A 27604-nucleotide genomic window follows, 5' to 3' on the forward strand; every position below is an offset into this window, starting at 1 on the left:
AAAAATTGTTAAATTCTATAACCATAGAATGAAAGGTCTATGAGTCAAAAAAAAGAGAGAAAAAAAAAAGAAATAATCGTGATAATATGGAGCAGCATTGAATATGTAATCATTAGAGTGAGTCAAATGTTTCCCTGCAAGGTGGCATATCTGGTGTGCAAATCGATATCAGCAGCATCCCATGGGTAGGCAATCCATGCATCGTCAACAGTGACAGCAGCAAGATAATTGCCACTGTTCATCAATTCCTCTGGTAGCTGAGCCTTCTTTTCCTTATTCTTATTATGGAGAACAAAAATCCCGAGATTGGTTGGATCAGTGCTCTTCAATTCTTCTTGTTGAAGTTCAATATCCTTAAGCAATTCATTGTAAGCGTAGTGTAGAGTGGTTCTGGTATCATCCACTTCATCAACGATCAACAACTTCTTGCCAACAAACATTTTCTTGTCCAAAGTGCTGAAATCTAACCATTGAGTTCTGATAACCTCTTTACCAATCTTGGTGTCATCTTCATCATCACCCATAGCTTCATACAACGATAGACCAATAGCTTGGATAGGAATGTTCTTGCCCTTTGGTTTCTTCAAGAAAGATCTGAGGATTCTGGCAGGAATAAAACCGCCACCACCAATAGCAATGATGATATCCGGAATGTTATCATCATCTTTTAACTTCTGCGCGGCCTGTTGACAGAGTTTGTGGATGTTATTGTAAGAAATGTAGAGTTTATGATCAGGGACTTCGGTGATATTATCGAGTGACGACATGGCAATATTTATTATGGACAGAAAAATTAAAATAAAGAAACAAACAACCCGCAAGAATATACAAGAGAATATATAATGTACAATAGTGAAGAGGAGTAAAAAATTTTTGCAGAAAAAAAAAAAAAAAAAGGAAAAAAAAAAATAAAATGAAAAACCACTGCTACGGCACATAACAGATAAAGAAGAATCTATAGATGAGCAAAGGACAATTGGCACAGTATAGTACAAATGATAATGAAGATTTAAAGTCAGAACTTCAATTTAAAATAGTTGTCGACCGAGATATTACGCCTGGTCTTGCTTCGAATCGAAATTGTAGTCGGAGAGCGTTTCAACGGGGCACCGGTTAATGGGATTCAACCGCTTTAGTCCACTCTTAAGAATGGTTCTGTATAATGCCAACGCTTCTCTTGCACAGAAGTCCTTTTTGCTAGTAAATAGGATAATTTTGCTCGTATTTTTGACCTCATTTTTGCCAGTCTCATGTATTGTTTCCTCTGATTCGACAGCGTTGCCTGTTGATTCGGATGGTTTATCCATTTGATCTAAAACATAAGTGAATTCTTTGACAGGATCCACCAATCCTTTACGCCAATAACGTAATCTTGAGGCCAATTTCACGAAGGCATTTGAATCCTTGAATGTATCGATGCCAAATCCAATGATAGTCTTCAACTGTGGGAAGGTGATACCACCAATGCCATGCATGGAGCTAATCAATATTTTTGGATTCTCACCTGCTTTATGTTTCATGAAATCTTCGAATGTTGAATACAATTTATCGCTAGGACCATTTATCTTCCATATTTTACTATCAATGTTATTGTTCACCAACAATTCTTGTACTTTTAAAATGGAAATTGTGTCGGGGATCACTAAAAGAGGCGACTCTTTTTTTCCCAATATATCCTTGAGAAAAAATCTTAAGGATTCAAAACTTTCATTCAAGAATTGCTCATTGTTGATTTTTGACTTCACATCTGCAGAAAGTCTGTATTTTTTGAATTCTTTATCAAATTTTTGTGTTTCCGGTGATGATATTTCTTTCAATAATTGTGATCCTGCTTCAGGGATATCAGGAATTTTGATATTCTTCAATATGACTTGGTTCTCTTCAGATTTACTGGTAGCAATTCCGATAACTTCAATATCTTTCAGGATGCGTCTTCCTGAGATTGTTTTGTATATATCAATTTCTGGTGCTCCAATAGTAACACAGTTGTTACTCTTAGTATCTTTGCCCGAAAACCAAGCATCAGTTTTATGTTCAAGAAAAGATCGTAGATTTGCGTTAATGCTAGTAGAGTTTAGGAAACCTAGCTGAAGAAATTCTGATTTTCTATTGTTCTTCACTAAATAATCAATAAGTAATTCCGCAGGCTGAGCTTTATGAGGTTGATTATAATCAATGATTTCTTCATTATTAGCATCCAATAGCTGGGAATCAGCATCATCGACACCAATAAATCTTAGATTCTGCAAATCAGGCAAAGAAGAAGGGGAGGACTGAGAAATAATATCTAACAACCTTGAGGGGGTACTGACGATTAAATGACATTTTGTAGAATTGGATAATAGCGACTCGACTTGTCTTTCTTCCACTTCCGATTCAGAACTTCTATACAAGAACTCAACAGAAAATGGCAAATCATTAGGGGTAGGGTACATTTTCCTGAACAAATCACGACATTGCAAAACACAATTAGCGGAGTTCATTAGTAGTAATCCTGAAGGAAGAATATCGTTTTTGTTCTTCAAAGTGGCATTGTTCAGAACCTTGTTCACACGCAAATTTAGTGAATGAAGTAAGAATGACATAGATTTGCCTGTCCCAGGATGGTGACGTGACAACAAGGAATACTTTGCAGATAATACCGAAAGAATCTTCCTTTGAGTGGTCGTGGGGTAATTGGGATTGATTTTGATATTTGGAAGCACATCTGTAACCCTGGGAACCATCTTGAGCTCCGAAAACAGGGAATTGACACTTGGGTCAACAGAAAGTTTGAAGTTCTTATTATGAAAGCGTCTTATTTGTCTTAGTATCATCTTCCAGGCAGCTTGATTGTGGTACATACCATCATCTTCACTACAATGAAGGTTTTGCAGTGAAGAAATTTCCACTAAGGAAGCATCGCTGCACGCGCGCTCCAAACCAAACACAAAAAAAGAGCGGCCGTTTGATTTCGATGAGTTGGAAAAATCGCTGGAATTATTTGTTCATTGGAAAACCAAACCGATAAACGCCTGGAAACATTGCTGGATATTGCTAGAGAATGTCCAGTGAAAAGACAAGCGTCAGCCATGCGTCATCGTTGGTGGACACCAAGTTTGGTATCCAGTCCACCCAACTATTGAGACCAGCCCCCTTACTTACGAAACCATCAACTATTCCTTTCTTCACTCTTTACCCAGTGTTTGCCAATATCTACTACAACCATTACGATGAATATATTGTTGGTTCGGAATGGACGTTTGTCTACTTGATTGCTCTTTTTTCGCTCCATGCCTTGCTTTTTCTTGTGCCTCATTGGAATATTAACATCAATTCCAAGTTCAATTACCAAGCCGTGAAGTCCATTGATGAAGCCTCCCACATTTTGATCCACCCATTGCCAAATCGCGGTGTTGGGGCAATTACTAAGATTAACAGAGTAGTCCACAGTGAAAAAGAAGTGCAAACTACTTTTGTTTTCCAGCAAAGAAGATTTTTGTATGATATTACTGCCAATCGTTTTGCCCCTCCTGAATTTTTGATTGATTGCAACCCAACCATCAAGCAGTTCAAGCATTCCAAGGGTTTGAATAATGCTGAAAAAATCGAAAACGATTTGAAGCTTTATGGCGAAAACAAGTTTGACATTCCTATCCCATCTTTCCTTGAATTGTTCAAAGAACACGCAGTTGCTCCATTCTTTGTATTCCAAGTGTTTTGTGTTGCATTGTGGGTTATGGATGACTCGTGGTACTACTCCTTGTTTTCTCTTTTCATGCTTGTTTCATTTGAATTTACTACCGTGTTCCAAAGAAGAGGCACTATGAATGAATTCAGATCTATGGGGATCAAGCCTTTCGACATTTATGTTCACCGTGTGAACAAGTGGGTCAAAATGAAGACTAACGAATTGTTACCAGGAGATTTGGTTTCCATCATTAGAAACACTGATGAAAATGCTGTTCCTTGTGATTTGGTCTTAATCGATGGGACTGCTATTGTTAATGAAGCTATGTTAAGTGGTGAGAGTACCCCATTGTTGAAGGAATCCATCAAGTTGAGACCTGATCATGAAGTATTTGATGCCGATGGTATTGACAAGAACGCTATTTTGCACGGTGGTACCAAGGTTTTACAAATCACTCCACCAGCTGAAAAAGCTATTGTCTCAAGACCTCCAGATGATGGTGCGTTGGCCATTGTTAGTAAGACTGGTTTCGAAACTTCTCAAGGTTCTTTGGTAAGAGTCATGATTTTCAGCTCTGAAAGAATTTCCGTTGGTAACAAGGAATCTTTGTACTTCATCTTATTCTTGTTGGTTTTCGCTATTGCTGCTTCCAAATACGTTTGGGATGAGGGTACTAGGATGGGAAGAAAACAATCAAAATTGATTTTAGATTGTATTTTGATCGTTACCTCTGTTGTTCCTCCAGAATTGCCAATGGAATTGACTATGGCTGTTAACAACTCTTTGAGTGCTTTGGGTAAGTTCTACATTTACTGTACTGAACCATTTAGAATTCCTTTAGCTGGTAGAATTGATGTTTGTTGTTTTGACAAGACTGGTACCTTGACTGGTGAAGACTTAGTCTTTGAAGGTTTGGCTGGTTTCAGTTCCGATAACATCAGACATTTGTATAAATGCTTTGATGAAAAAGTCCCTGCTGTTACCAACTACGTCTTGGGTTCAGCTCATGCTTTGGTTAGATTAGATGATGGTGAATTAGTCGGTGATCCAATGGAACAAGCTACTTTGAAGGCAAGTGGTTGGAAATTATCCGATTCTAAGAAGAACATTGTTGAGAGAGATATTAGATTTTTGACTAAGAATAATGTTGTTGACAAGAAGGATACCGAGAAGTTCTCTAATGATAAGATCAAGATTTTGAGAAGATTTCAATTTAGTTCTGCATTGAAAAGATCCTCTACCATTTCCCTGATTTCTAACACCGGAAAGACTTTAGTTTCTGTTAAAGGTGCTCCAGAAACCATTAGAGGCAGATTGATTGAAGTTCCAAGCAATTATGAAGATGTTTATAAGTCTTATACTAGATCCGGTTCCAGAGTTTTAGCATTGGCTTACAAGTACCTTGATGACAGAATCCCAGTCAATAGTCTTAATAGAGATGATGTCGAAACTAAATTGCATTTTGCTGGTTTTATCGTTTTCCATTGTCCTATGAAACCTGATGCTATTGAAACTATTGAAATGTTGAATAATTCTTCCCACCGTTGTATCATGATTACTGGTGACAATCCATTGACCGCCGTCCATGTTGCCAAGGAAGTTAAGATTGTTGAAAGAGAAGTCTTTATTTTGGACTCTTCTGAAGATTATGACCATATCAATGAAAGCTTAGTGTGGAGAGATGTTAATGAAACCAAGATCATTCCAATGAATGCTGATAGTGAGATTGATGAAGCCCTCTTCAAGGAAAACGATATTTGTATCACTGGTTACGCTTTGAGTAAATTGTTAGAACACAAGCAGTTGAAATCATTGCTTAGACATACTTGGGTTTATGCTAGAACTTCCCCTGTTCAAAAAGAATTCCTTATTAACTCTTATAAAAACATGGGTTACAACACTTTGATGTGTGGTGATGGTACTAATGATGTCGGTGCTTTGAAACAGGCCCACGTTGGTATTGCTTTGCTTAATGGTACTGAAGAAGGTATGAAGAAACTTCAAGAAAATCGTAAAATCCAAGCAATGCAAAAGGTCTACGAAAGTCAGAAATCAATGATGATGAGATGGAACCAACCTCCTCCACCGGTTCCTGAAGCTATTGCGTTCTTATATCCTCCTGGTCCAAAGAACCCACATTATATCAAGGCCATGGAAAAACGTGGTGTGGAAATTTCTGATGAACAAAAAGCCGAAATTGCTGTCACTATGGCCGCCGCTCCTGTTGTTCCAAATGCTAACTCTGCTCCAACTGGTGGCATTGCTGATCAATTGATGGGTAGCTTGAGAGAGATGGAAGAAGAAGAAGAGGCTCCAACTTTGAAATTGGGTGATGCGTCAGTTGCCGCTCCATTTACCTCTAAGTTATCAAGTGTTGCTACCGTTACCAATGTTATTCGTCAAGGGCGTTGTGCTTTAGTGTCTACTATTCAAATGTACAAGATTTTGGCCTTGAACTGTTTGATTTCTGCTTACTCTTTGTCTGTCATTTACTTAGCCGGTGTTAAGTTTGGTGATGGTCAAGCAACTGCTTCTGGTATTTTGCTTTCTGTCTGTTTCTTGAGTATCTCTAAAGGGAAGCCATTGCAAACATTGTCCAAGGAAAGACCACAACCGGGTATTTTCAACATTTACATCATGGGTTCTATTCTTGGCCAGTTTGCCGTTCACATCTTTTTCTTGATTTATATTACTAGAGAAATTTACAAATTAGAACCAAGAGAGCCAAAGCCTGACTTGGAAAAAGAGTTTGTTCCATCGTTATTAAACACTGGTATTTTCTTGATTCAATTGATCCAACAAGTTTCTACTTTTGCTGTCAACTACATTGGTAACCCATTCAAGGAAAACATTCGTGACAATAAAGGGATGTATTATGGTATTTTGGGTGTTGCGTGCTTGGCCTTTGCTGGATCCACTGAATTCATTCCTGAATTGAATGAAGGTATTCAGTTTGTTAAAATGAGTGATGAATTTAAGTTCAAGTTGACTGGTTCAATGATCTTGGATTATAGTTTGGCCTGGGTTGTGGAAGCCGTTTTGAAGTATTATTTCATGGACTCTAAGGCAGCAGACATTGCTTTACGTGACTAATTGGTAAGAAAAAAAAAAAGAAGAAGGAATAAAAAAATAAAAATGGGAGAATAGAAAAGTATGTCAAGTTTCTTGACCTCCCCTTATGATGAAGCTCATTTAAAATCTGAGCAATTGTGATAAACGAAAAAAACTCTTGATTTTTTTTTTTTTTTATCTTTTTTTATAACCCTTAATTTGACTATACTTATTATACCTGTTTTTAAATTTGTTCTATACAAAAAGACAATAAATAAATGTCCAATTTGATTTTTTAATGTTGTTGGTAAGAATCTATACGATGTGCGCAGAGAGAAAAAAAACGATAAAGAAAAAAAAAAAGCCAAATCAACAACGTCAAAAAAGGGAATTAATTTCCTGGATTCACTTAAAAAAGAATAACCGCCAGAAACTGAAAATCTTGACATTCTACATCTGACTCAATAGACGGTATCAATCACCTTCGATCATCTCTAGTGCAGTCATTCTGTCCAATCGTTTCCTATTTTCTTCATTTGCAAAGGTGTTGAACGCGTGATTATTTTTTTCTTTCTTTTTTGATTATGTTAGGTTGAAAGGACAACTTGATCATATTTAATACCAACTTTATATCACACGCAAAATTTAACATATCATGAACAATAGTCCAGATATTATCACCCTTATCCAGAGTAGGATAAACCATATCAACTATCTCTTATGCCTCCAGAATGGTGATTTCTACTATATGAACAGTGTGAAGTTGACACCGTCACACATCCAATATTTGGTCCACCATTTCCCCTTGAAGGTGAACAGTGTTGTACGAATGGGGTTGAGTATCGGGTCATTATTGAATCTTCCAATAACATCGGCTGCCAAAGTAAACAAGGTCCTTCAACATATCGTCAATGTGTTTAGTGAGATTGCGTTGACCGATGAGGTATATTTAGATACCGCGTTGAATAATTTAGAAGAAGAGTTTGCCATGGATATTCAGAGAGAACAAAATAGTGGTAGACAACATAGTTTTGGAAGCCACCAGCATACTCGTGGCAATAACACGAATTCCAGGCACCAGCCTTCTCAATCATCATCCAGACGGTTGAAAAGTTCTAGGTCGATTGGGGATTTGAATAAATTACTCAATCTTAATAATGACACCCTATCCCCAAAAAGTGAAAGTAATCGCACTCCTGGTATTGGTGCTGGAGCCCGAAATTTTGGTAGTCCTTCATTTGGGAAATTCCAAAATCCTGCCTCTCCTTCACCTACGGGATCGCCAGCAAGGCAACATGATCAGAGAAAGATGAATACCACGCCAACGAAGCAAAAAGTGACCCCAAATAGACTCACTTCAACTTTAAGAAAAATGAAATCTTCAAATACTTTGCTTTTGAAAAGTACCTCTAATGACCAGCTACATGGACATAATACCAAACATGAACCGTTACCACAGTTGGAGATCAAAAATTCTAAATTGGAATTGTCAGCTTCGAATAACAAGAACACAGGAAGCTTTACAAAACACTTTTCCGAAAAGAATTTCCCGATCAATTTCCCAATGGATGCAATGTATTCTTTGAACAATTTCCTCACACTTTTACTCAAATTCTTTGAAAAGCTTTTGGCTTATATCAATGAAAACAATCCAAATATTATGAAGATAAAGGCGATGCAAAAACAACATGCTGACAGCCTCCTTGCTCCATCACCATCAAATCTTTCGACTTTAAATATTGTGGCATCTAACTCCAGTAATACCATCGCTACGGATGATGCACCATTCGACTTTTCTCAACCTCCCGCCACAAGACCGTTATTTTTCCCACCTCCACATTCGAATAACTCCTTCACTTCATTGACTACCTCCAAGTCATCGTCTTCAATGAATTATCTTAATGTTAATGATAGAGATAGTAGCTTGCCGTATAACGGAACCATTGGGTCTCCAACTACTACTAAAAGTTCGGTATCTAACCATAGTACCAACATTAACTCCAATGGAGTCTTTTCTACTCCAGGAGCTATTTCCAAAAAGCAACTATATACCAATAATGGGGTGACTCCAGATAACATTTCTGAGTGTTCACAGCCTTTCCGGACCCCAAGTGGCCATTCGCACCAAATGAGTGGTGGATATCACAAGCTTTCATTCCCAAGCTCACCTGCCCAAATTCTGATTCCTCCACCTCCAGTCTTTCAAACTCCGCAAATTGAAGGGATTAACACTGCCACCGTTGATTTACTCAAACTGTTAGATGTGAAGATTCAAAAGGATGTATTTGAACCAATCTTTGAAGTATTTGACACGATTGGAGAAAGTGTGATGCATCATGAATTAGATAACTTGATTGAAATATTGGGTAGGGGAAATGGAAACGATGATGACTTTTTCTAATTCATCTAAAATATCTCCGAAAATTTCATTTCTGATTGGTGAGTGTTGGTGATTCTTTCGCCTTTTATTTTCTCAATTTTCAATTTTAATTTGTTTGTTATTATTGTTATTTCTATTTTCTTTTCTAAATTTTTATTCACTTCAGATTTTAAATGTGCTTTATTTTTTTTTTTTATCTCATTTTTTTGAATTTTAGTTTTGCTGATCTTTCCCTTAATTGTTTTTTTGTTTTGGTATTTTTCGCTACACTCTGTGTTTTGGGTTACTATATATTACTCTTGAATTTTGTTTTTTCTTTTACTGTTACCAATAACCTAATAACCTTCTTTATATCTTTGGACTGTCGCTTTAATTCATTATTAGACAAAAAGACTCTGTCTATAGCTCGTCACCCTCTGCTAATTACTATTATTATTATTTGTATTATTCTTATTGTCCTTTTTGTTAGTACACTAATTTCATTTCTTCAATTTAAAGTCCCCTTATTCAAGGCAAATCATTAATTATTTAATTTTTTTTCCCCTTATTTTTCTTCAGTTCTCTATGTATTATTCAATCTAGATCTGTTGTTTTTTTGTTACAAATATATCGTTAGTCTTCATCTAATACATTATTATTGATATTCTAATCAATAGTTCTGTTTACTACGCTGTTGTAACAACCTTTTCTCCATTTTTTTTTCGGCAATGAGCTTGGAATAATAAATACGTTAAAATATTATCTATTTGCAAGGAATAAAAATAGTTTGTACAAATATTAGCATTGATCTTCTTCAACTTTATCTGAACTCTTTCAAAGAGTCTTCTTTTAAAACTTTAATTCCAAATTCTTTTTGCTATATTTCTCCAGACTAAATGATCGGTTAGTAAAACAGACAAATGACACAAAATGCAAAAAAAAAACAATGATAATGATCCTAACTTACTTATATTTGCAACCCTTCTCCCCAAAATTCTTCCCACTAATGGTAAAACAACAAAATTCAACAACCCCACGAGTTGATTCATACTCTCCTCCCATTGCAACTGACTATCATCATCATCATCTTCTTCTTCTTCCTCCTCTTCTTCTTCTTCTTCGCCTTCACTGTATTCCTCGTTCCTCGAAAAGTATTCAGCTTTATTACCCAAACGATGCGCTAGTATTTCCTGTGGACTAAGGCGATTCTGTTTCTCTGAATCCTCCTCCTCCTGTGCTGGTTCGGTTGAGGATACTGATTCCGGAGATGGTATAACCACTTCTTCTTGACCCAGTAAAGTATTGGAGTTGGCACTGTCTTGAGTAGCAGCAGGAGGTTGCTCAGTATTGGTTATCTGATCTCCCAAGGATTTGGTTTCCTCAATGGGTATTTCTGGCACGGTGCTCGACATTGATTTTGTTGGTTTGGTGGTTGTGTTTTTTCTATTGGTAATATATAACCAGCATAAAGAGTATATTCGACAGCAGAGTAGATGCTTCTGGCCTGGATGATGAGGTGTTTGTGCTGATTGATCATCACTGGCGGTCCAAAGATTGTTTTTGAAGATTCTCAATAATCCGCATAGAAGCCCCCGCAGGCATTAATTTTTTTTTTTTTTTCCAATATAAGCTCCATTAGTACTACAAGTTATGCCCATTGGAAATATCTACTCTTGGAAATCCAGGGGATCATTGTTTTTTACTTGTTTTTCTTGATTCACAGTTTCGAACTCTATATCGATATCTGTTGATGTGTACCCTAAGAAAAATTATCAAACCTTCTTATTTATTCAACCAAATCAGATCAATCCATCAACATCACCATCATTATACACAAATGGCTACTCCATCATTATACAAGCCACAGGTGGGGTTCCAGATCCATCCTAAGATTCAGCTTAATGAGAATGAGTTGAAAATCAAGAACTTGCTTGAAGATTTCTGTCAATATTACAATGATTTGCATCCTCCGGTAGATGGAGAGTTGAACAATTCTCATGAGCCTCTTATGTTAAGAATCACTGGTGGGTGGGTTCGTGATAAGTTGTTAGGAAAAGAAAGTCATGATGTCGATATTGCCATCAACAAACTTTCTGGAGAATCATTTGCCACTCAATTGCAACATTTCATGTCAGAAAACCCCCAATATTCGGCGATGGTAGATGATCCCGGTAATGGCAGTAGTAAGATCCACAAAATCGACAAGAACCCTGAAAAATCTAAGCATTTGGAAACGGTGACTACCAAACTTTTCGATCAAAGCATTGATTTTGTAAACTTGCGAGACGAAGAGTACGCAGATAGTAATAGTCGTGTGCCTACCACCGTACAATTTGGTACTGCGAAACAAGATGCGTTAAGAAGAGATGCCACATTAAATGCCCTTTTCTATAACTTGACCACCGAACAAATCGAAGATTATACTGGCCAAGGGGAAAAGGATTTAGAACTTGGGGTGTTGCGGACCCCATTGGAACCATTGCAGACATTTCTCGATGATCCGTTGAGAATTCTCCGTTTGGTGAGATTTGCTGGTCAATTTGGATTCAAAATCGACGATAATGCCATGGATGTGTTAATTCATGACGAACAAAACATTAAGATCAACTTGCTTCGCAAGGTTTCTAAAGAAAGAATCGGTATTGAATTTGGGAAACTATTGAGTGCGAAATACCCTGTGGTCGGGTTGAAATTATTGAACAAGGCCGATTTATACAGTATCATCTTGAACATTGATCCGGACTTCACCGATCCACATTTGGATAAATTCTATTACGAAAACTTCCCTACCGTATTCAACAACGATATTGAATTGTTGAATGGAATCTACAACGACTTGAAAGCATCTTCCGAATTGTCGCCATTGGAACAAGAATTGTTGGCCATCCTTGACCCAGAACAACACGATGCTAAATCAGATGAGGAGAAAAATTTCCAACGTAATTTCTACATGATTTTTATATTCAAGAACTTAGTTACCAAATCGATTTTCCCAACCCCAACCTATGAGATCAAAATGGTGCCACCAGGTAACGCCAAGGCCGGAAAGAAGCCAAAGGGGTTCCATCCAATAGAGTACATGATCAAAGAATGTTTCCATTTCCACAAGCATGATGCCGAGTTAGTGGATAAAGTCATTGTTACTAACCAGGAAAATCTCAAATTATATTTTGATGAATCAGTATTTGTCAAAAAATCTCTATTGGGGTTCAACTTGATTAGAACAATGAGAACCGATGATTATTGGAAACTTTCATTAATTATGAACTATCTTGAAACTTACGGTGATCATGCCAAACGTGAGCATTTCTGCAAAATCTTTAGTTACATTAGTGCTTCTGGATTAGGAAAAGTATACGAGGACAAGGCAGTGATTGACGGTAAACAATTGGGGCAAATCTTGAATAAAAAACCAGGCAAGTGGTTAAGAGAAGTCAATGATTTGATTTTTCAATGGCAATTGGACCATCATGGAATGAACCCTGAAGAATTAAAGGAAGGTTGTATTAAGTATATTAAAGAGGATGAGAAGATTCAAAACTTGATCAATTGATAAGTGATGCGGGCATATTTTCTTGAGTTTTTCTTTCCAAATATTTATTCTTTATTCGCTTGTGATATATAATTCAATTTTCCCAATTTTTATTCTTTATGCTTTAATAATGGCAGTTTATTTTGAGCATGTATGTCTTTGTAAATAAAAGATCTTTAGCCGAGCCGTATTGTTCAATCAATTCCCAATTGGAATCTTCAATTTCTTATCGTCATTCAGTCTACATACAACACACATACTGACAAAATTCAAAAGCAATATCGTTAACGAACAAAATAAAGGAAGAAACAAGCATTGAAAGATACCAAGAATGAAACATAGAAAATAATACAAAAAGATTTGGCTCCAGCATCCTATTTTCCTATTAAATGAAAATCACAGTAACAGGAAGGAAAAAAGAAAAAAGACAACATATAACTTTTCACAATTTAGAATGGAAAGGACAAGCGGAAACTTTTCCATTCTTATTGAACAATTGCACATTTTTGTCACTATCACGAGGATCAAGCTGGTAAATTTCCTTCTTGATATCCGCGCCTAAATTAGGATGAACCTTGGTAAACATATCAATGACACGGTCTTGGATATCTCTCTTTGCTCCTGAGGCATGTACTGCAACATTGTGGGCCAAGGCTTTTTGTTGACCTGGTTGCTTTGACATCACCTTAGCATACAAGTCAGTAGCTTGTTGGAAATCAATTGGTCCAACCACTTTCCAGTGCTTAGCAAATGCCGGGCCGGTCCATACTTCTTGATGTGCTTGTAATTTCACATCACTGCGTACTTCTACTGGAACATTTGTTGCAAGATAGTTTGGAGCAGAGCCCAAATTACCATTTACTTGCATCGCACCGTCCCTAATATGAGGAGCATATGCTGAACGGGCAGCAAATGGGCAATTGACAGGAATTTGATTATAGTTAACACCCAAACGATGACGGTGAGTATCTGGATACGAGAAGAGTCTCGATTGAAGCACTGGATCAGCGGAAGCTTCGATACCTGGAACGGTATGTGAAGGGGAGAAGGCAGCTTGTTCAACTTCGGCGAAATAGTTTTGTGGATTTTCATTAAGAACAAACTTCCCGAATCTTCTCAATGGGAATTGAGATTGTGGCCAGACTTTGGTCAAATCAAAGACGGAGAAAGGTAATTTGGCAGCTTCTTCTTGGGTCATTGATTGCACATACACAGTCCAAGAAGGATTATCACCTTTCTTAATAGCATTGAACAAATCGTGTTGAGCAAAGTCTGGATCAGATCCAGCCAAATCACCAGCTTGTTCGTTATTAAAAGTTTTGATACCTTGATCACACTTGAAATGGATTTGGACATATCTCCATTCACCTTTGGCGTTGGTCCACTTGTAAGTATGGCCAGAGTAACCATGCATAAATCTGTATCCGTAAGGAGTGCCTCTGTCACTAAACAAGATACAAACTTGGTGAATTGCTTCTTGGTTTGAAGTCAAATAGTCCCAAAACATATCTGGATCCTTCAAATTTGTTTCTGGGTTTCTCTTCTGGGTGTGAATGAAGTGTGGGAACTTGGAAGGATCTCTGATAAAGAAGACCGGAGTATTATTCATGACCAAGTCATAGTTACCTTCTTCGGTGTAAAACTTGACAGCAAAGCCTCTTGGATCTCTAGCAGTGTCTGCAGAGCCTTTTTCACCACCAACAGTACTAAATCTCACAAAAGTTTTGGTCTTCTTGCCAACCTGATTCAAGAAAGCAGCGCTACACATATCAGAAATGTCGTCAGTGACCTCGAAATAACCATAGGCACCAGAGCCCTTGGCATGAACCACACGCTCAGGAATACGTTCCCTATCGAAATGAGCCAAGGAATCAATCAAGCTGAAATCTTGCAAAAGCAAAGGACCATCCTGACCAATTCTTTGGGTAGCAAATGGCTCGCTGACTGGGCAGCCTTCAGAAGTGGAGAAAACTTTCTTATTAGACATTATTAATATCGCTTTCTGTTTTGCTTGTACAGAAAATGAAGTAGGGGAAGCGAAAACAAAATTATCGACATCTGAAAAAAAATGAAAAATTGTAGGAATTATTGCTGTTTATATACGTAGTAGGATCAATATTTTATTAGGGCCGCCGATATGAGGAGAGCGGTGATGATGATGCGCGCACTACCAAAAATACCTGGCAAGATCAATTGCAAAACAAACACCTATAAATCAATTTATAAATCAAGAAATTGGTGGAGGTAATGGATATTATTGTTGATTTTAAGAATATCCAATACCTATGTATGTATTTATCTAGGTATGTCTGTATGTATCTATCTGGGTTGGGCCAACATAGATTTGTTAGGGATATGACAGATGAGTTGTGCGATGCTGCTTTCTAAGCGGTAGGCTGTGATTGGTCATTGATAGGTTGGCGGGAAGTTGCGATCGTCTCCACTTGCGACTCCCCCCGTAAGTCATTTTTGTCACGGGGAAAGTCACGACTTCCCGGTCCAATTCGCAGTATACCAATTCAACGGCACCATTGAGTGTTCAGGTGTTTTTTTGGCTAAAGCCATCCGAACACCTAATGATTGTGTAATTGGTTACTAATCAAATGTCGTCACAATGTACCATGCACTTGGTTATTATGTGTGTTAGGGTTTTCTGAAAAATAGATGTCCAGGTGTTGCTATGTCATTGATTATGTAAGCGTCTTACTAAGCAATCTGTTGTGATTACATAATCTTTTTTTTTTTTTTGTTATTGTTTTTATTTTGTTTTGTTTTTTTTTACAGATAATTTTTTTGTTTGGTAAACATTGAAGCCCCAATCAACAATAATAACAGATTCATTCATAAAAATACAATGAAGAACAAAGGTTCTTTGCCCAATGACTATATTCCTTCGCTCACTCCTATAACTCTTAGGCGGTCCCTAACAAGGCTATCGCTAAAGAGCATCAATAATCTTGCATATCTCTGGTGTAGGCTTACCTCAACTCAGCCAGACCTTAAATCATCTCAAGAATATAAACACAACCGTTTATCCCGCCTGCAGCTTATTTTTAATGCTCTCGCATTCTTCACAGCCCATTCAAAGGTAATTGCCGGCCAAGTTCCTGGTGGTAAGCTATGCACAAAGAAACAGCTCTTGGATAGAATACTCGTTGAGTACTGGCACAAAGGTTTGAATTTGCTTCAAATATCACAAATCGATTGTCAATTATTAATAGATAAGCCAAATTCATTCATGTGGACTTCGTCAAAAATTCTTGATAATTTCGAAAAGACGAGGCCTTTAAAACTTCCTCATCTCAACAATCAAAAATTACTCAAATCATTGTCCAGCGATTTGAGCTCAGTGTTCTTGAACCACATTTATGTGTGTCATCATCCGATTTATCCTGTGATCATCATACGAATCCAACTATTCGATATTGTCTCTAAGGATCATTCTTTGAAAGCGAACGTTATTTCAAGAAAAGCTTTCTTTGTAATGATCCCTTCCTCTTCAAATTTCATCATCCACAATATTATCAACCCTAACGATATTTCCGGAAAGTTAATCCTTCAATCACTAGAAAGATCACTATGTGGGCCAGACAGTCAAATTCATTTGGTCAACGATCCCTCGATGAAAATCAAAAATTTTGAATCAATTTTCTTATTAAATGGTAATTCTCGTTTTGCGAATTGTGAGGGAAATTGGGCGGTGTATGCCGATGATAATGTGGATATTTCACCATTTGATATACCCACCTTACATCAAAATGTTGTGAATTTTTGCAAGCTTAATGGACTTGAATCGAAAAGCAATAACGAGGGTAATCTTGATGAGGATGATGATGATGATTTGCAGATCATTAGCGACCAGGACCAAATTGATCGGATCGATCGTAAAAATCTTATCAATGTCGCCAATTTGCGTTTTAAAGGTGTTGCCAATGGTAAATTAAAATCAAAGCGGCTATTTGAAGATTATCAAAATCTGCGTTCTCCGTTAAAGAGACTAAGAAGATCTGCCAACTCAAAAGTAAAGAAGGATGATGAAAAAATTGATAAAAAAAATAATGAATTATTACAAAGAAACTTTGATCAAAGTCAATTCTCATCAATTGTCCCGATCCAAGAAGTTGAATTTGCGATCCATGGAGATATTAAAACATATCACCCTCATAGTCAATCAAGATGCTCATCCATAGAGACAGAATTGGCAAAACCAAAATTCACGTTAAAGCTTAGTGGTAATGATGTCTTTGCTGGACTTCATGAATTAGCAGTAACCCCTGTTTCAGCCGCGTCTAGATCTACCTCGACCAAAATCAAGACAATTGTGGATCCATATAATGTTCCAAGCTGGTTAACTGGGGAAGAGGGATCTAAATCGGGGACTATTGTGAAAAACAAGTTCTATAAACCTTTTGGCAATGATTCTCTGGTCAAAGGGAAAGGTTACTTCCGGAAATTCGTCGATAATAATGGTGAGATTATTTAATTATCTTTTACCTTGGACTTTATGGGAAATGATCATTTCATAGTACTATATTCACTTGCTCTTTATATTTTCGAAGCAACTTTTTATTTATTTATTTTAGTTCTATTTAGCTATTCTATATGTGTATAATATTTTCCATTTCATGGTTAGGGGTGTTTTTCTTTCTGTTTTTTGTGCTTTTGTTGCATTGTTTATTCTTTTTTTTATTTGCATAATTGCTTGTATTATAAATGATCTTGTTATGTTTGATCTACCTACTTGTGAGATATTGTATTGTAATAAATTGGAGAAAATTTCAGAGGGAGCTTCATAGTTTACACAAAATCCGCATTCAGTTAGGTTACAAAAGTTGTATCTTTTACTGTCAGTTTCATTTCAATTCCTCTCTCACAGGTTCTTTTTTACTTCAAAGGTCTGAATACTGTAGTATATTTTAGAGGCTTACTCCCGTCATGTCCAGCTTAGTCACTTTTTTTAAAGGTTTAGTCCACTTTAAATATCTCAAACCAATTATTACTGTTATCATGTTCATGTCATCCCTCGTTTACAGGTGCATTGAGCATCACCTCCTGGCAGATAAGATAGTGATATGACCGGATAGCTCTGCAGGATTAATAGCTGAATAATATTTAAGTTTTTTGTAAAGGCCTCTGATCATGAACGCTTTATACTCGGAATTTATTGCTTTGAATAAGTACTCCCTGGTGGTGCGTAGTGCTTGTGTTGGTGCTGGTGCCCCTTTTTTGGTAATTTTTGATGCAACATTGACTGCAATAGACAAATATCTTTCATAATATCGGATGCTTCTTCAATAGTTCCAAGTGGTTTATTCTGTAAGCTATTTAAAAGACTAGATAGGACAAATTTAGAAAGTTTAAAAAGGGAAGCCATTGAAGATCGTTGCTGGTGGCACCACTCCACTGAGCTGTTGTATTTGTGAAATATGCATAACCTTGGGGAATTATGACCTAGAAAGTTGTCAAGTGCTACCGTTGAAAGAATTAGAAATCTATGAATCATTAATGATAATAGATTGTGAAATTGAGAGAATTGCTACTGATTTGAGTAACCGTGAAGAGCTCGTCCATGGCAATTAACATTTTGGATAGAAATCTCCATGTGTTAACGTGTCTAGAAACATTACAAGCAAAAGGGACGCCCTATTGAACAAATAAACATGGATTTATCGAAACTTGAATGTTTCCCAGAAATTTGATGTATTATCTTCAACCTTTTACAAAAAGCGCCCTCATTGGAATCTACTAACCACAAAGGAAAACCCACATAAAAACCAGCATAATATTAATCATCAAAAATGTTTAGACCTCCAGATAAAAATCACTAATAAGCGAAAATCATAAACTTCCAACATCTCAAAAACATAACAAAAAAAAAAAAAAAGTAGGAACTGTTAGCTCCAAAAAAATATAGAAGTAATAGCCATAAAGATTAGTTCCAAAATAATCTCTTGCAAATTTATCACAACTTTGAGCTCTTGAATTGGTCTTCAGTCACCCCTTCACCCATTGCTGCAGTACTACTAACCCCACCACTGGTCATCTTCAAAATATTATCAATCAATTCAGCTCCAGACCATTTTTGATGTTTCACCACTTCAACCCCTGATTCAATTTCTTTCGCTTGAACGTTTTGACCATAAGCCTTCATTCCAAACTTGGCAAAGTCTCTGGCAAAATTATCAACTGCCAATGCTGTAGTGTGTAAACCTGCCAAAGTGATAAATTGCCACACGTATCCCAATTTGCTCAATCTTTTTATATAAGTTTCTTGATCGGCAGCGGTCATGGCCAAGTTCCAATTGAAGGAAGGAGACAAGTTATAAGCAAGCCATTGATCTGGGTATGCTTCCTTGATTCCTTGGGCAAATTCTTGAGCCTGTGCATAGTCTGGCAATTTAGATTCCATCCAAATCAAATCAGCATATGGAGCAAATGCTCTACCACGATTCACGGCACATTGAGTACCCCCGCGAATACGGTAATAACCTTCCCTGACCCTTGGTGATTCCCAGTTGAAATAAATTTCTTTCCCAAGAAGTTTTTTAGCTAAAGCCCGGGCGTCCTTGTTCGAGGTTCCGCTCAATGCATGAACCTTAGACTTGAATTCGCTAATAAGTTGTGACTTATTTGAATAGGTACCAGCATTGATCTCATCAATCACCGCCTCGTCAAATAATTTCAATTGGGCTTTTTGTAACCAGCTAGCTTCAATATTGGCAATCTCATCGCCACTCATTCCATGTCCTTCAGCTTCAAGCAAAACTGAATGCAAATCAGGAACTTCTGGATTGGTGACACCTAAAATAAAGTAGTGATCACGAGGGTCGATGGTACTGGTCAACAAAGTTGCGGCTTCAGAATCGGTTCTGGCAACGGCAAGCAAATTAGAACCCATCATGTCAGCAGAAGCTCTGATAGCAACCAATCTGTTAATGTGTTCTTGAATTGGCACTAACACTTTCCCAGCCATATGGCCACATTTCTTGGTACCTGGAGCTTGATCTTCGATATGAACACCAGCAGCACCACGTTCAATGAACATTTTGACAAGTTTGATGATTGCGGTGATTCCTCCGTGACCAGTATCCGCATCGGCAACGATTGGTCTGAGAAAATCCGTGTAAGGAGTGTTTTTACGTTCTTCTTTGGATAATCTGAAACGTTCTTCACGTTGCTTTCTATCGTGGAATAATTGAGCAAACCATAAATGTTCAACCTTGTTTGGAACGGTATCCATAGGGTAATCAGCCAAATCTGGGCCAGGTTCATTGGAAGTGGCAGCGGTGGAAGAGCATTGCCAGCCAGAAACATAAACTGTATCCAAGTACTTTGCCATTTGGGCAACGTGGATGGGGTCAAGAGCACCAAAGGTCACACTTGAGGTCTTGTTACGATCATGTTCGGAAAGTAACTTGAAAAGTTTGTCAGCCTGGTCCGATGAAGGATAATGGATCTTAATACTACCACGTTTAGCAGCGACTTCTTGGGGAGAATAAATACGCGTTGTTTTGTTCCAGCGAGGTTCAGACCACCATTTCTCGATGGAGGCTATTTCTTGTTGAAAAGAAGCTTCTTCAGCATTGAGGTCGATTATAGAATAAGCCATTTTGAAATTTGATTGGAATCCAGTAAATGAATGTTTTTTCTTTTCTTTTTCTTTTCTTTTCTTTTTGTTTTGCTTTGCAATAGATGATAATGAGATAGAATAAACAAATAAAAAACAAAAACAGTTTTAGGAAATTTTTTGGGATACTTATACTTTTTGAGATTGTTTGTTGACGAGTATTGATGGAAATTCTCCTCCCGGGGGTAATATTATGTGGTAATCGCTGGAGAAAGGGTATTATTGTTATGGTGGCTCATGTTGAGTCTCCGCTGCTGCGGGAAGGTTGCCACACCCCCTGTGATCGAAAGGGAAGGTAATCTGGGGGCAATCGACCGGGGAAGAGGAGCGATGGGTGGTGACACAACTGCTGTTGTATGAGGAACAATAACATTTATTTGCTTTTTTCTTTTCTTCCTCTTTTTCTGACTGGCTGACAGCAGTTCCGTACACCCACCACGGTAACGTAGTTCAGAAAATAATCACTGGACTCATTTATGTGTGGAATCATGGAAGTGAAATACGTTAGAGAGATGGTTGCTTTCAACACGATTCTAATACTACATATACGACAACAACAAAAACAACAGTCAATTGCGAATTTCGGGATTGAAGTGGAAAGTGAGGTCGAGGGGAGAGTGAACTTTTAGAAAACAAACACATTATTATTAACGTTCTGAAGATGAAGATTCATTGAGTCATCTAACTCAGTCATTATTATATATACGGTTGCGTTAGTCAAATATTAAGTAAGCAATGCTTTTTTTTTTCTTTTTCTTTTTGAGACCTCAAGCATCACATCATGGAATAGTGAGAAAGGATATCTATGCTACTTGAATCTGTTTTAAATATGACAGATATGTTAACGTATACCACCAGGACAGATATAATTATTACAGGGTCAATTACCCCCATTTTATTACACAGGGCTCACTGTGCATTTTTGTAATCTCTAAAATATACACAGTGAGGTAAATGGTTAATAATCCAATGAACATACCTACACATATATATTTATATATATATATATATATATATATATATTAATTAATTGATAACAATAATGCCCGAAACCACTCCGCTACTCCCCAACAAGCCCCCGTCAGTCCCACTGGGAAAGAAAATCCCTCCGCTACCTCCACCAACTATCCCTAGCTCATCGCAAAACAACAACACACTACAAAAGATTCAGCCCTTACAGCCAACCACCAAGATTGGGCCCCAAAGAACCTCGAGGACCACCCAGAAATTGAAACTTCTTCCTGAGGAACCATCTCTTGAAGAGGATGAAGAAAGTGGTAGGGAAGTGTACTCTCAAGTGACAAGAATTAAAGAGACTTCTGCAAGAAAAGATGCCGAAAGACTTGGAAAATCAGAAAGAGCTTTATTGCCTCGGGTTACCGCTTACTGCACTGCAAGCTCCTATAGAATGAAGGAAATGGTTCGTTGGTTGAATGATCGTAAGAAGAAAAACCACACCTGGCCTAAATTGATTGACGAATGTCTCTATACTCCGTTCAAGTTTCACAAAGCTGATAGAACGAAGAAGAAGATTGGTGGTAATAATAACCATGACGATTTGATTCGACTAGACGAAGAAGGAGGAGAAATTGATTTGACGCAAAATAAAAAAGATGTATTTTTGTTCGAATATGGGGTGGTGGTACTTTGGGGGTTTAAACAAGAAGAAGAATCGAAATTCTTGACATACCTTGAGAAATTTGAAAAAGAAAAATTGGCAGAAGAAGATATTCAAATTGAAGAATTCAATTATTATATTACAAAATCTTATCAACCAAGGATTTACAACGATTTTATCACTCTTAGGGATGGTAACAATTATATGATGAAACTTTCAATTTCTCATGCCATCGCTCAATCAACCAAGATTTCATTATTTGAAGAATTGGTCGATAACACTATTGAAGATACCCAAGATATACCCCAGCAAATTGCTTTGGTTGGTAAAGTCGACATGAAGCGCAGTGATATTATGAAGAGTATTGGAGAATTGTTCATTTTGCGAATAAATATTAACCTACATGGTTCGGTGCTTGATTCACCGGAATTGATGTGGTCCGAACCCCACTTGGAACCGATTTATCAAGCGACAAGGGGATATCTAGAAATCAATCAACGTGTGGATTTATTGAACCAAAGATTGGAGGTGATTTCTGACTTATTGCAAATGTTAAAGGAACAATTGGGTCATTCTCACGAAGAGTATTTGGAAGTAATTGTCATTGTCTTAATTGCCGTGGAAGTGATTGTGTCAATTGTCAATATATTTGTGGACATTTTGGCGGATTTTTAGAAAAAAATCATTCTATTGGTTGATCTTCCATTGAGAGGAGTGAGTCTCTCAAATGACTTCCTTGGGATTTGTGGATTTATTTATATTATATTTGTATTATAAAATTGATTAAGGTTGTTGTTTTTATTATTCTTATTATTTTTTTGGAAATATATCAAATCATTGGACCATTAACCTGGCCTCACACGTGGTATTTCATGGTATATTTATTTATATGTTGTGTCTATAGTGGATGCTGTTGGGAATTACTGCGTGCCCCTAGCAATGTTTTGTCCACCTGACATGCCCAATCAATCAGCCCATCACACATCATCCTGTATGAGGTGCGATTTATATTATGAGGAAAACATCATCATACAATAACAATAAAGCTTAAATCGTTTGGGTGAAAACATACACACTATACGTTTATTTTGCACCTAGGGGTCTGGGATCTTTTTTCATTTTTATTTCTCATTTGTTGATCCTTTTCTAATATTCTCTTTTCTTTTCTTTTCTTTCTAGCTTTTCATTCTTGTGGGTATCGGTTTATCGGAGAAAATCAGGGATAACGATGATGATGAGATGTGGTGGCAACAACCGCATTTTTAATACGCGGATTATTATAACTACACGAAAGTTTTCCTCGGTCAATAACAAACTATACAGTCGAAAGATCAAGTTAGGGGAACCTGATCCAAAAGATAACGAATCTAAATCCAAATCATCGTCTAAAGATGAGGGTATCAAGAAGGCAGCTGTCGCTACCAAGACCACAGCTGTCGCTACCAAGACCACAGTCAAGACCTCGCCTAAAAAATCGAAACTAGACCTTTCGTCCGAGAAAAAGTTTTCACAGTTCATCAGGGAATTCAATCGTTCAAGTCCGGATCTGAGGGTGTTTTCTGTTGAATCTGGCAAAACATCGAACAATAATGGCCAAATGAGTTATCAAGACAGTTTACCAAGAGTCCCCTCCACCTCCCATCTCGATCTTCGGAAATTTAAGAATGATATTTTTTTCTCTGGGTATCGCCCGTTATTATTACCAATTAAGAATGAGTTTCGACCTCTTAGATTCGATAAATCTGGCAAGGGGATGTCCAGTTCTGCCAGTGATGCCTTGAGCAACGGAAACAGTCTAGTGGGAGGGAACTCGACCAGCGAGGTTTCATTTTCTACTTCTTCTTCGTCATCCAGTTTTATTGTGCCAAATATGTGGAATAATTCGGCAGTGGGGACTGAGCATTTCAAAGAAATGGATAATATTCCATATAAAGTGTTGATGACATTGAAACCTTTCCAAGCACCTCCGCACCCCGCGCCCATTGGCAAAAGCAAGAAGGTTGCAGCGAAGGAAAATAGCCGGAAACGTGATAGTGCCGAGGAAGAGCAATTATTAAAGAAGAACCCGATCAATAATTGGAAAGAATATTTCTCAAAAAGAGGATTCAAGGACTGATCTTTGTTAATGATCTATAGAGCCATCGGTAAGGTTATTAAAAGAAAAATGAAAAAGGGGCTCCATAATTAATTTCTATCATTATCATTATTATTATTATTACTATTATCATCATCATCATCATCATCATCATCATCATCATCATCATCATCATCATCATCATCATCATCATACTTTTGTTTTTCTTATTAATTGTTGTTTCAAGTTACTATTGTTAAAATTCAGGATCTGTCAATCATATGTGTTTGTTATAGCTTATCATCTTTGTTGGTGTATTTTTATCAATTTGTTGAATTCTTTTTTGTTGCTGTTGCATTTTACAATTAAAGTAGACTGGTACGGTGTGCCATTTGCATTATTCATGGCATCAAACAAGTAAGTAACTTTTCAATCTATTTTATTTATTACTGTTTTTCACTTTGACTTCGCTGTTATTGCATTGTAGTCGTTTTCCTTGTTGTTGTTTGTGTATATCTTGCAGCCACTGGTATTACTAATCTTTGATGAATAGTTTAAGGTTTGTTATCTCAACATAAGCATAATTCGTTGACTAATGGCAATAATAAGAGCCCAATTGTTATTTCGGAGGATTGAACAGATGAAGAAGCGTTAAAAAAGAAGAAAGAAAATGAACACAACATATATATAATATATATTCAAGAAGTTGCTAAAGAATCATCAAGGAAAGTTAGCAAAATACGTCATTAGTCAATGGAAAGTGTGTATGATGATGGATAGAGTAAGATGCGTGCGTCTTGATACAGTGGTCAAGTTAAGCTCTCGAACACGCTAGCGGGTAATCAAGGCTGTCTAATGCTCTGCTTTGTTGTTCAGAAAACATAACTGATCCTATCTCGACAGACCAACAGGCAGAGGCGATTTGAATCATATTAATTAAGATATGCTTTTGGTGATCAAATGTCTCTCTCGATCCCCGGCGAATAATATGACTGATTTTGTTGCCTGGATCGCCGCTGAGAGATAGATAGATAGATGTAATAAAGCCTACTACTACTGTTATACACCCAGATATATAAATATATACATTTTGCAAAATAACATGGATCCCTACCTATGCTGAAATGGATATATATCCCAAGCAATAACCACTGTTACACCAGTAGCCGTTAATAACGACGATTCTGTTCTATTCTATTCTATAGCCAGAATGAAAGTTACACCTCCAGGATTAGGGTTAAAAGTCCGATCTGCTCACATGGGGTCCAACAATAGAATAAGGATTGCTGGGGTGGTGGGTGACAATTTGCCGTCGCGATTTTTGCTGTACAAACTGTCGCCAAAGTGTTTATTATTATCAAAACCCAGGCTAACATTTTTGCTGCCGTGCAAAAAGCAGCAGCCCGTGCCGTCCCCACTGCAGAGTTTAATTTCTCCTAATCAATCGCGGCGAGGGTTTTTCTTTCTTTTTTTTTTTTTGTCTTTTCCTCTTTTCTTTTTGCTGTGACGACTGGAACGGTTTTGCTCTGGTGCCTCGTTAAATTAGATGGAAATATATTATATTTGTTTTGCCTTCCCTCTTTATTGTTGTCGGTGAGGTGTGTGCTTTCCCAGTTTATCCCCCACAGATTAAAGATTATTCGGCTTCCATACATCGGCATTCTTGACCGATTTCCTTATATAATAACACCTTGATCTCCTACTCACTGTGCATATATTTATATTATATTACCAGGCAGGCAGGCACCTACTGATATATATATAAATATATATATTTCAACAGCAACAATAATCATACCGATAATTACCAACACAACAATCGATAATAAATTGTCCACAAAGTTACAACCCATTATCATCAATAACAAAACATCATTAATAATAACAGCGATATTATGGAACTATAACATTTCGTCCATCCCAAATAGCACAACATGAAAGACCCTCCAATCTCAATCGACCAGCAACCTCCAGCTGACCAACCCTCGATCCAGAAACCATCGTCCCTATTTAGATTCACATCAAGAAACAATAGTTCCAATAGCATCATCACATTGAAAAGCATTTCACTGCTCCGGCAGTCCAACGAAGACTTGTCTACCCCAACATTCCCTCAACATCCTGCCCCATCTTCTAATCAAGACAACCTATCAGGCAATGTCGATGGACTCGCCATCTCCAAACCATCGTCAAATCTCAGCGACAATGACCTCTCGGAAACTGGCGAGGATCTACAGAAGCCAGTGGATCATGGCCTTGGCCAATCCAATACCGTTGATCTTGGCCATATGAATAAAAAGGAGAATTCAAGCACGAAATCGCTCTGTTCGACGGCAAGTAAAGATTCAATGCATGATTTTTATAAGAACCAATACACCGCGATTTTGGAATCAGATATCCTGGATGTCTTCAAGAAATCATTCACTGCCTTTCCTCAAAGCACCATACCTTCAACACAATACAATAATAGTGATGACATCGGTACAAATAAAAACCCCACAAATATCGACAATTTGATGGAACGTGAAGGTAGAAATTTGAAAAAACTTCAGATCAACACTTTTTTCCCGACATTACAAGACTCGTCGTGTGAGCGTCCTGCGAAGTCGTGTGCAGCTTCTCAAAATCCCAGCATTCAACTGTATTATAATAGCCCTGATAAATCTTCTCACGTTAGGACGACAAATCATCCCCAACAGCAACATCCAGATTTGCTCAGTCCCAATTCTGATTTCTCCAGCTCCTCATCATGCGGGACTCCCATCACTTCAATGGTCGACGATAATCCTGCATTCAACTATTTTGGAAATGAAAAACACAATACTTTCAGTCTAGGACTAGGGTGTTTGCAAGAATCACAGCCGAGCATTGATTCTCACTTGTTTAATACTATTGGGAGATCAACTCAACGGTTCAATTTACCTTTGTCGAACTCAAGTAACTCCATAACCTCCGACCATGCTACCAATATGCACCCTTCACATTTAAGCATCCCACTTCCTTCATCCTGCTCCTCCTCTTCTTGTTCCTCATTATCGTGTACCTCTTCGGATATGTCGTCATCCCATATACCAACTCATCTTAATGCTTCAAATAACAATGCTGGTTCTTTGTTATTCAGGGGAGAACATCACAAAAAAATCTCACCATCTTCAATCCTTTCAGAACAATTGTCAATTCCAAAATTTTCAGCTCCACAAGCTGATTTGGTTCCTTCTGTCGCCAAGTTTTCTAATAATGACTTGACTACCACCAATCCCATTTTCTTTGATTCTATAAATCTTCCATGCGAACCCAGTCATCACAATATTTTCTCATCGGAAATGGGGACCTCATCATTTGCGTTCCCAGTGCTTCCTAGTAAAGTTGGCGAGGCTGATCCGCAGTTCGATGGTAGCGAATATGATGAATTTATTGATTTGGATGAATTGATCAAGCGAGAAAAAAAGAAAAAGAAGAAGGGTAAAAAGAAGAAAGGTAAAAAGAAATTGGAGCCAACTACTGGAGGAACCCACGGGGTTGTTGGAATTGGACTAATTCAAGCGACTTGAAATCTTATTGAAATTGGGTTCTCTTTGAATATTCAGAACATCATATATTTCTTTATTTATTTATTTTTTTTCTCTGTAATTTATGAGATCTTCAGACTCACTTTTTCATTTTATTTCTAACC

General features: G+C 37.4%; 13 protein-coding genes across 13 annotated transcripts; 8 read left to right on the top strand and 5 right to left on the bottom strand. All coding sequences in view use genetic code 12, as the record gives it.

Moving 5' to 3' along the window:
• Positions 1 to 122: 122 nt before the first annotated feature.
• XPT1 (xanthine phosphoribosyltransferase) lies at positions 123 to 767 on the bottom strand (the record flags this gene model as incomplete). The annotated part of the gene is made up of 1 exon (XM_064993928.1): positions 123 to 767. The coding sequence occupies one exon, from the start codon at positions 765 to 767 to the stop codon at positions 123 to 125; it is 645 nt and encodes a 214-aa protein (XP_064850000.1).
• A 285-nt stretch (positions 768 to 1052) lies between these two features.
• Positions 1053 to 2816, bottom strand: DASC09_003260 (uncharacterized protein; the record flags this gene model as incomplete). The annotated part of the gene is made up of 1 exon (XM_064993929.1): positions 1053 to 2816. The coding sequence occupies one exon, from the start codon at positions 2814 to 2816 to the stop codon at positions 1053 to 1055; it is 1764 nt and encodes a 587-aa protein (XP_064850001.1).
• Positions 2817 to 3043: 227 nt separating this feature from the next.
• SPF1 (ion-transporting P-type ATPase SPF1) lies at positions 3044 to 6763 on the top strand (the record flags this gene model as incomplete). The annotated part of the gene is made up of 1 exon (XM_064993930.1): positions 3044 to 6763. One exon carries the CDS (start codon positions 3044 to 3046, stop codon positions 6761 to 6763), a length of 3720 nt encoding a protein of 1239 aa, XP_064850002.1.
• A 613-nt stretch (positions 6764 to 7376) lies between these two features.
• On the top strand, positions 7377 to 9122 carry DASC09_003280 (uncharacterized protein; the record flags this gene model as incomplete). Its single annotated transcript, XM_064993931.1, has 1 exon — positions 7377 to 9122. The coding sequence occupies one exon, from the start codon at positions 7377 to 7379 to the stop codon at positions 9120 to 9122; it is 1746 nt and encodes a 581-aa protein (XP_064850003.1).
• An 815-nt stretch (positions 9123 to 9937) lies between these two features.
• MIM2 (Mim2p) lies at positions 9938 to 10492 on the bottom strand (the record flags this gene model as incomplete). The annotated part of the gene is made up of 2 exons (XM_064993932.1): positions 9938 to 9972; positions 10048 to 10492. 2 exons carry the CDS (start codon positions 10490 to 10492, stop codon positions 9938 to 9940), a joined length of 480 nt encoding a protein of 159 aa, XP_064850004.1.
• Positions 10493 to 10917: 425 nt separating this feature from the next.
• Positions 10918 to 12633, top strand: CCA1 (tRNA adenylyltransferase; the record flags this gene model as incomplete). The annotated part of the gene is made up of 1 exon (XM_064993933.1): positions 10918 to 12633. One exon carries the CDS (start codon positions 10918 to 10920, stop codon positions 12631 to 12633), a length of 1716 nt encoding a protein of 571 aa, XP_064850005.1.
• A 421-nt stretch (positions 12634 to 13054) lies between these two features.
• DASC09_003310 (catalase) lies at positions 13055 to 14599 on the bottom strand (the record flags this gene model as incomplete). The annotated part of the gene is made up of 1 exon (XM_064993934.1): positions 13055 to 14599. The coding sequence occupies one exon, from the start codon at positions 14597 to 14599 to the stop codon at positions 13055 to 13057; it is 1545 nt and encodes a 514-aa protein (XP_064850006.1).
• An 867-nt stretch (positions 14600 to 15466) lies between these two features.
• CHL4 (Chl4p) lies at positions 15467 to 17095 on the top strand (the record flags this gene model as incomplete). The annotated part of the gene is made up of 1 exon (XM_064993935.1): positions 15467 to 17095. The coding sequence occupies one exon, from the start codon at positions 15467 to 15469 to the stop codon at positions 17093 to 17095; it is 1629 nt and encodes a 542-aa protein (XP_064850007.1).
• A 656-nt stretch (positions 17096 to 17751) lies between these two features.
• On the top strand, positions 17752 to 18192 carry DASC09_003330 (uncharacterized protein; the record flags this gene model as incomplete). Its single annotated transcript, XM_064993936.1, has 2 exons — positions 17752 to 17809; positions 17978 to 18192. The coding sequence occupies 2 exons, from the start codon at positions 17752 to 17754 to the stop codon at positions 18190 to 18192; spliced, it is 273 nt and encodes a 90-aa protein (XP_064850008.1).
• A 382-nt stretch (positions 18193 to 18574) lies between these two features.
• On the bottom strand, positions 18575 to 20221 carry ICL1 (isocitrate lyase 1; the record flags this gene model as incomplete). Its single annotated transcript, XM_064993937.1, has 1 exon — positions 18575 to 20221. The coding sequence occupies one exon, from the start codon at positions 20219 to 20221 to the stop codon at positions 18575 to 18577; it is 1647 nt and encodes a 548-aa protein (XP_064850009.1).
• Positions 20222 to 21281: 1060 nt separating this feature from the next.
• On the top strand, positions 21282 to 22532 carry RMD1 (Rmd1p; the record flags this gene model as incomplete). Its single annotated transcript, XM_064993938.1, has 1 exon — positions 21282 to 22532. The coding sequence occupies one exon, from the start codon at positions 21282 to 21284 to the stop codon at positions 22530 to 22532; it is 1251 nt and encodes a 416-aa protein (XP_064850010.1).
• Positions 22533 to 23085: 553 nt separating this feature from the next.
• On the top strand, positions 23086 to 23973 carry SUE1 (Sue1p; the record flags this gene model as incomplete). The annotated part of the gene is made up of 1 exon (XM_064993939.1): positions 23086 to 23973. One exon carries the CDS (start codon positions 23086 to 23088, stop codon positions 23971 to 23973), a length of 888 nt encoding a protein of 295 aa, XP_064850011.1.
• Positions 23974 to 25865: 1892 nt separating this feature from the next.
• DASC09_003370 (uncharacterized protein) lies at positions 25866 to 27482 on the top strand (the record flags this gene model as incomplete). The annotated part of the gene is made up of 1 exon (XM_064993940.1): positions 25866 to 27482. One exon carries the CDS (start codon positions 25866 to 25868, stop codon positions 27480 to 27482), a length of 1617 nt encoding a protein of 538 aa, XP_064850012.1.
• Between the last annotated feature and the right edge of the window lie 122 nt (positions 27483 to 27604).

This window comes from Saccharomycopsis crataegensis, assembly GCF_037102585.1.
Source record: "Saccharomycopsis crataegensis DNA, jcf7180000000072, whole genome shotgun sequence".
In the NCBI taxonomy this organism is placed as follows: Eukaryota; Fungi; Ascomycota; class Saccharomycetes; order Ascoideales; family Saccharomycopsidaceae; genus Saccharomycopsis; species Saccharomycopsis crataegensis.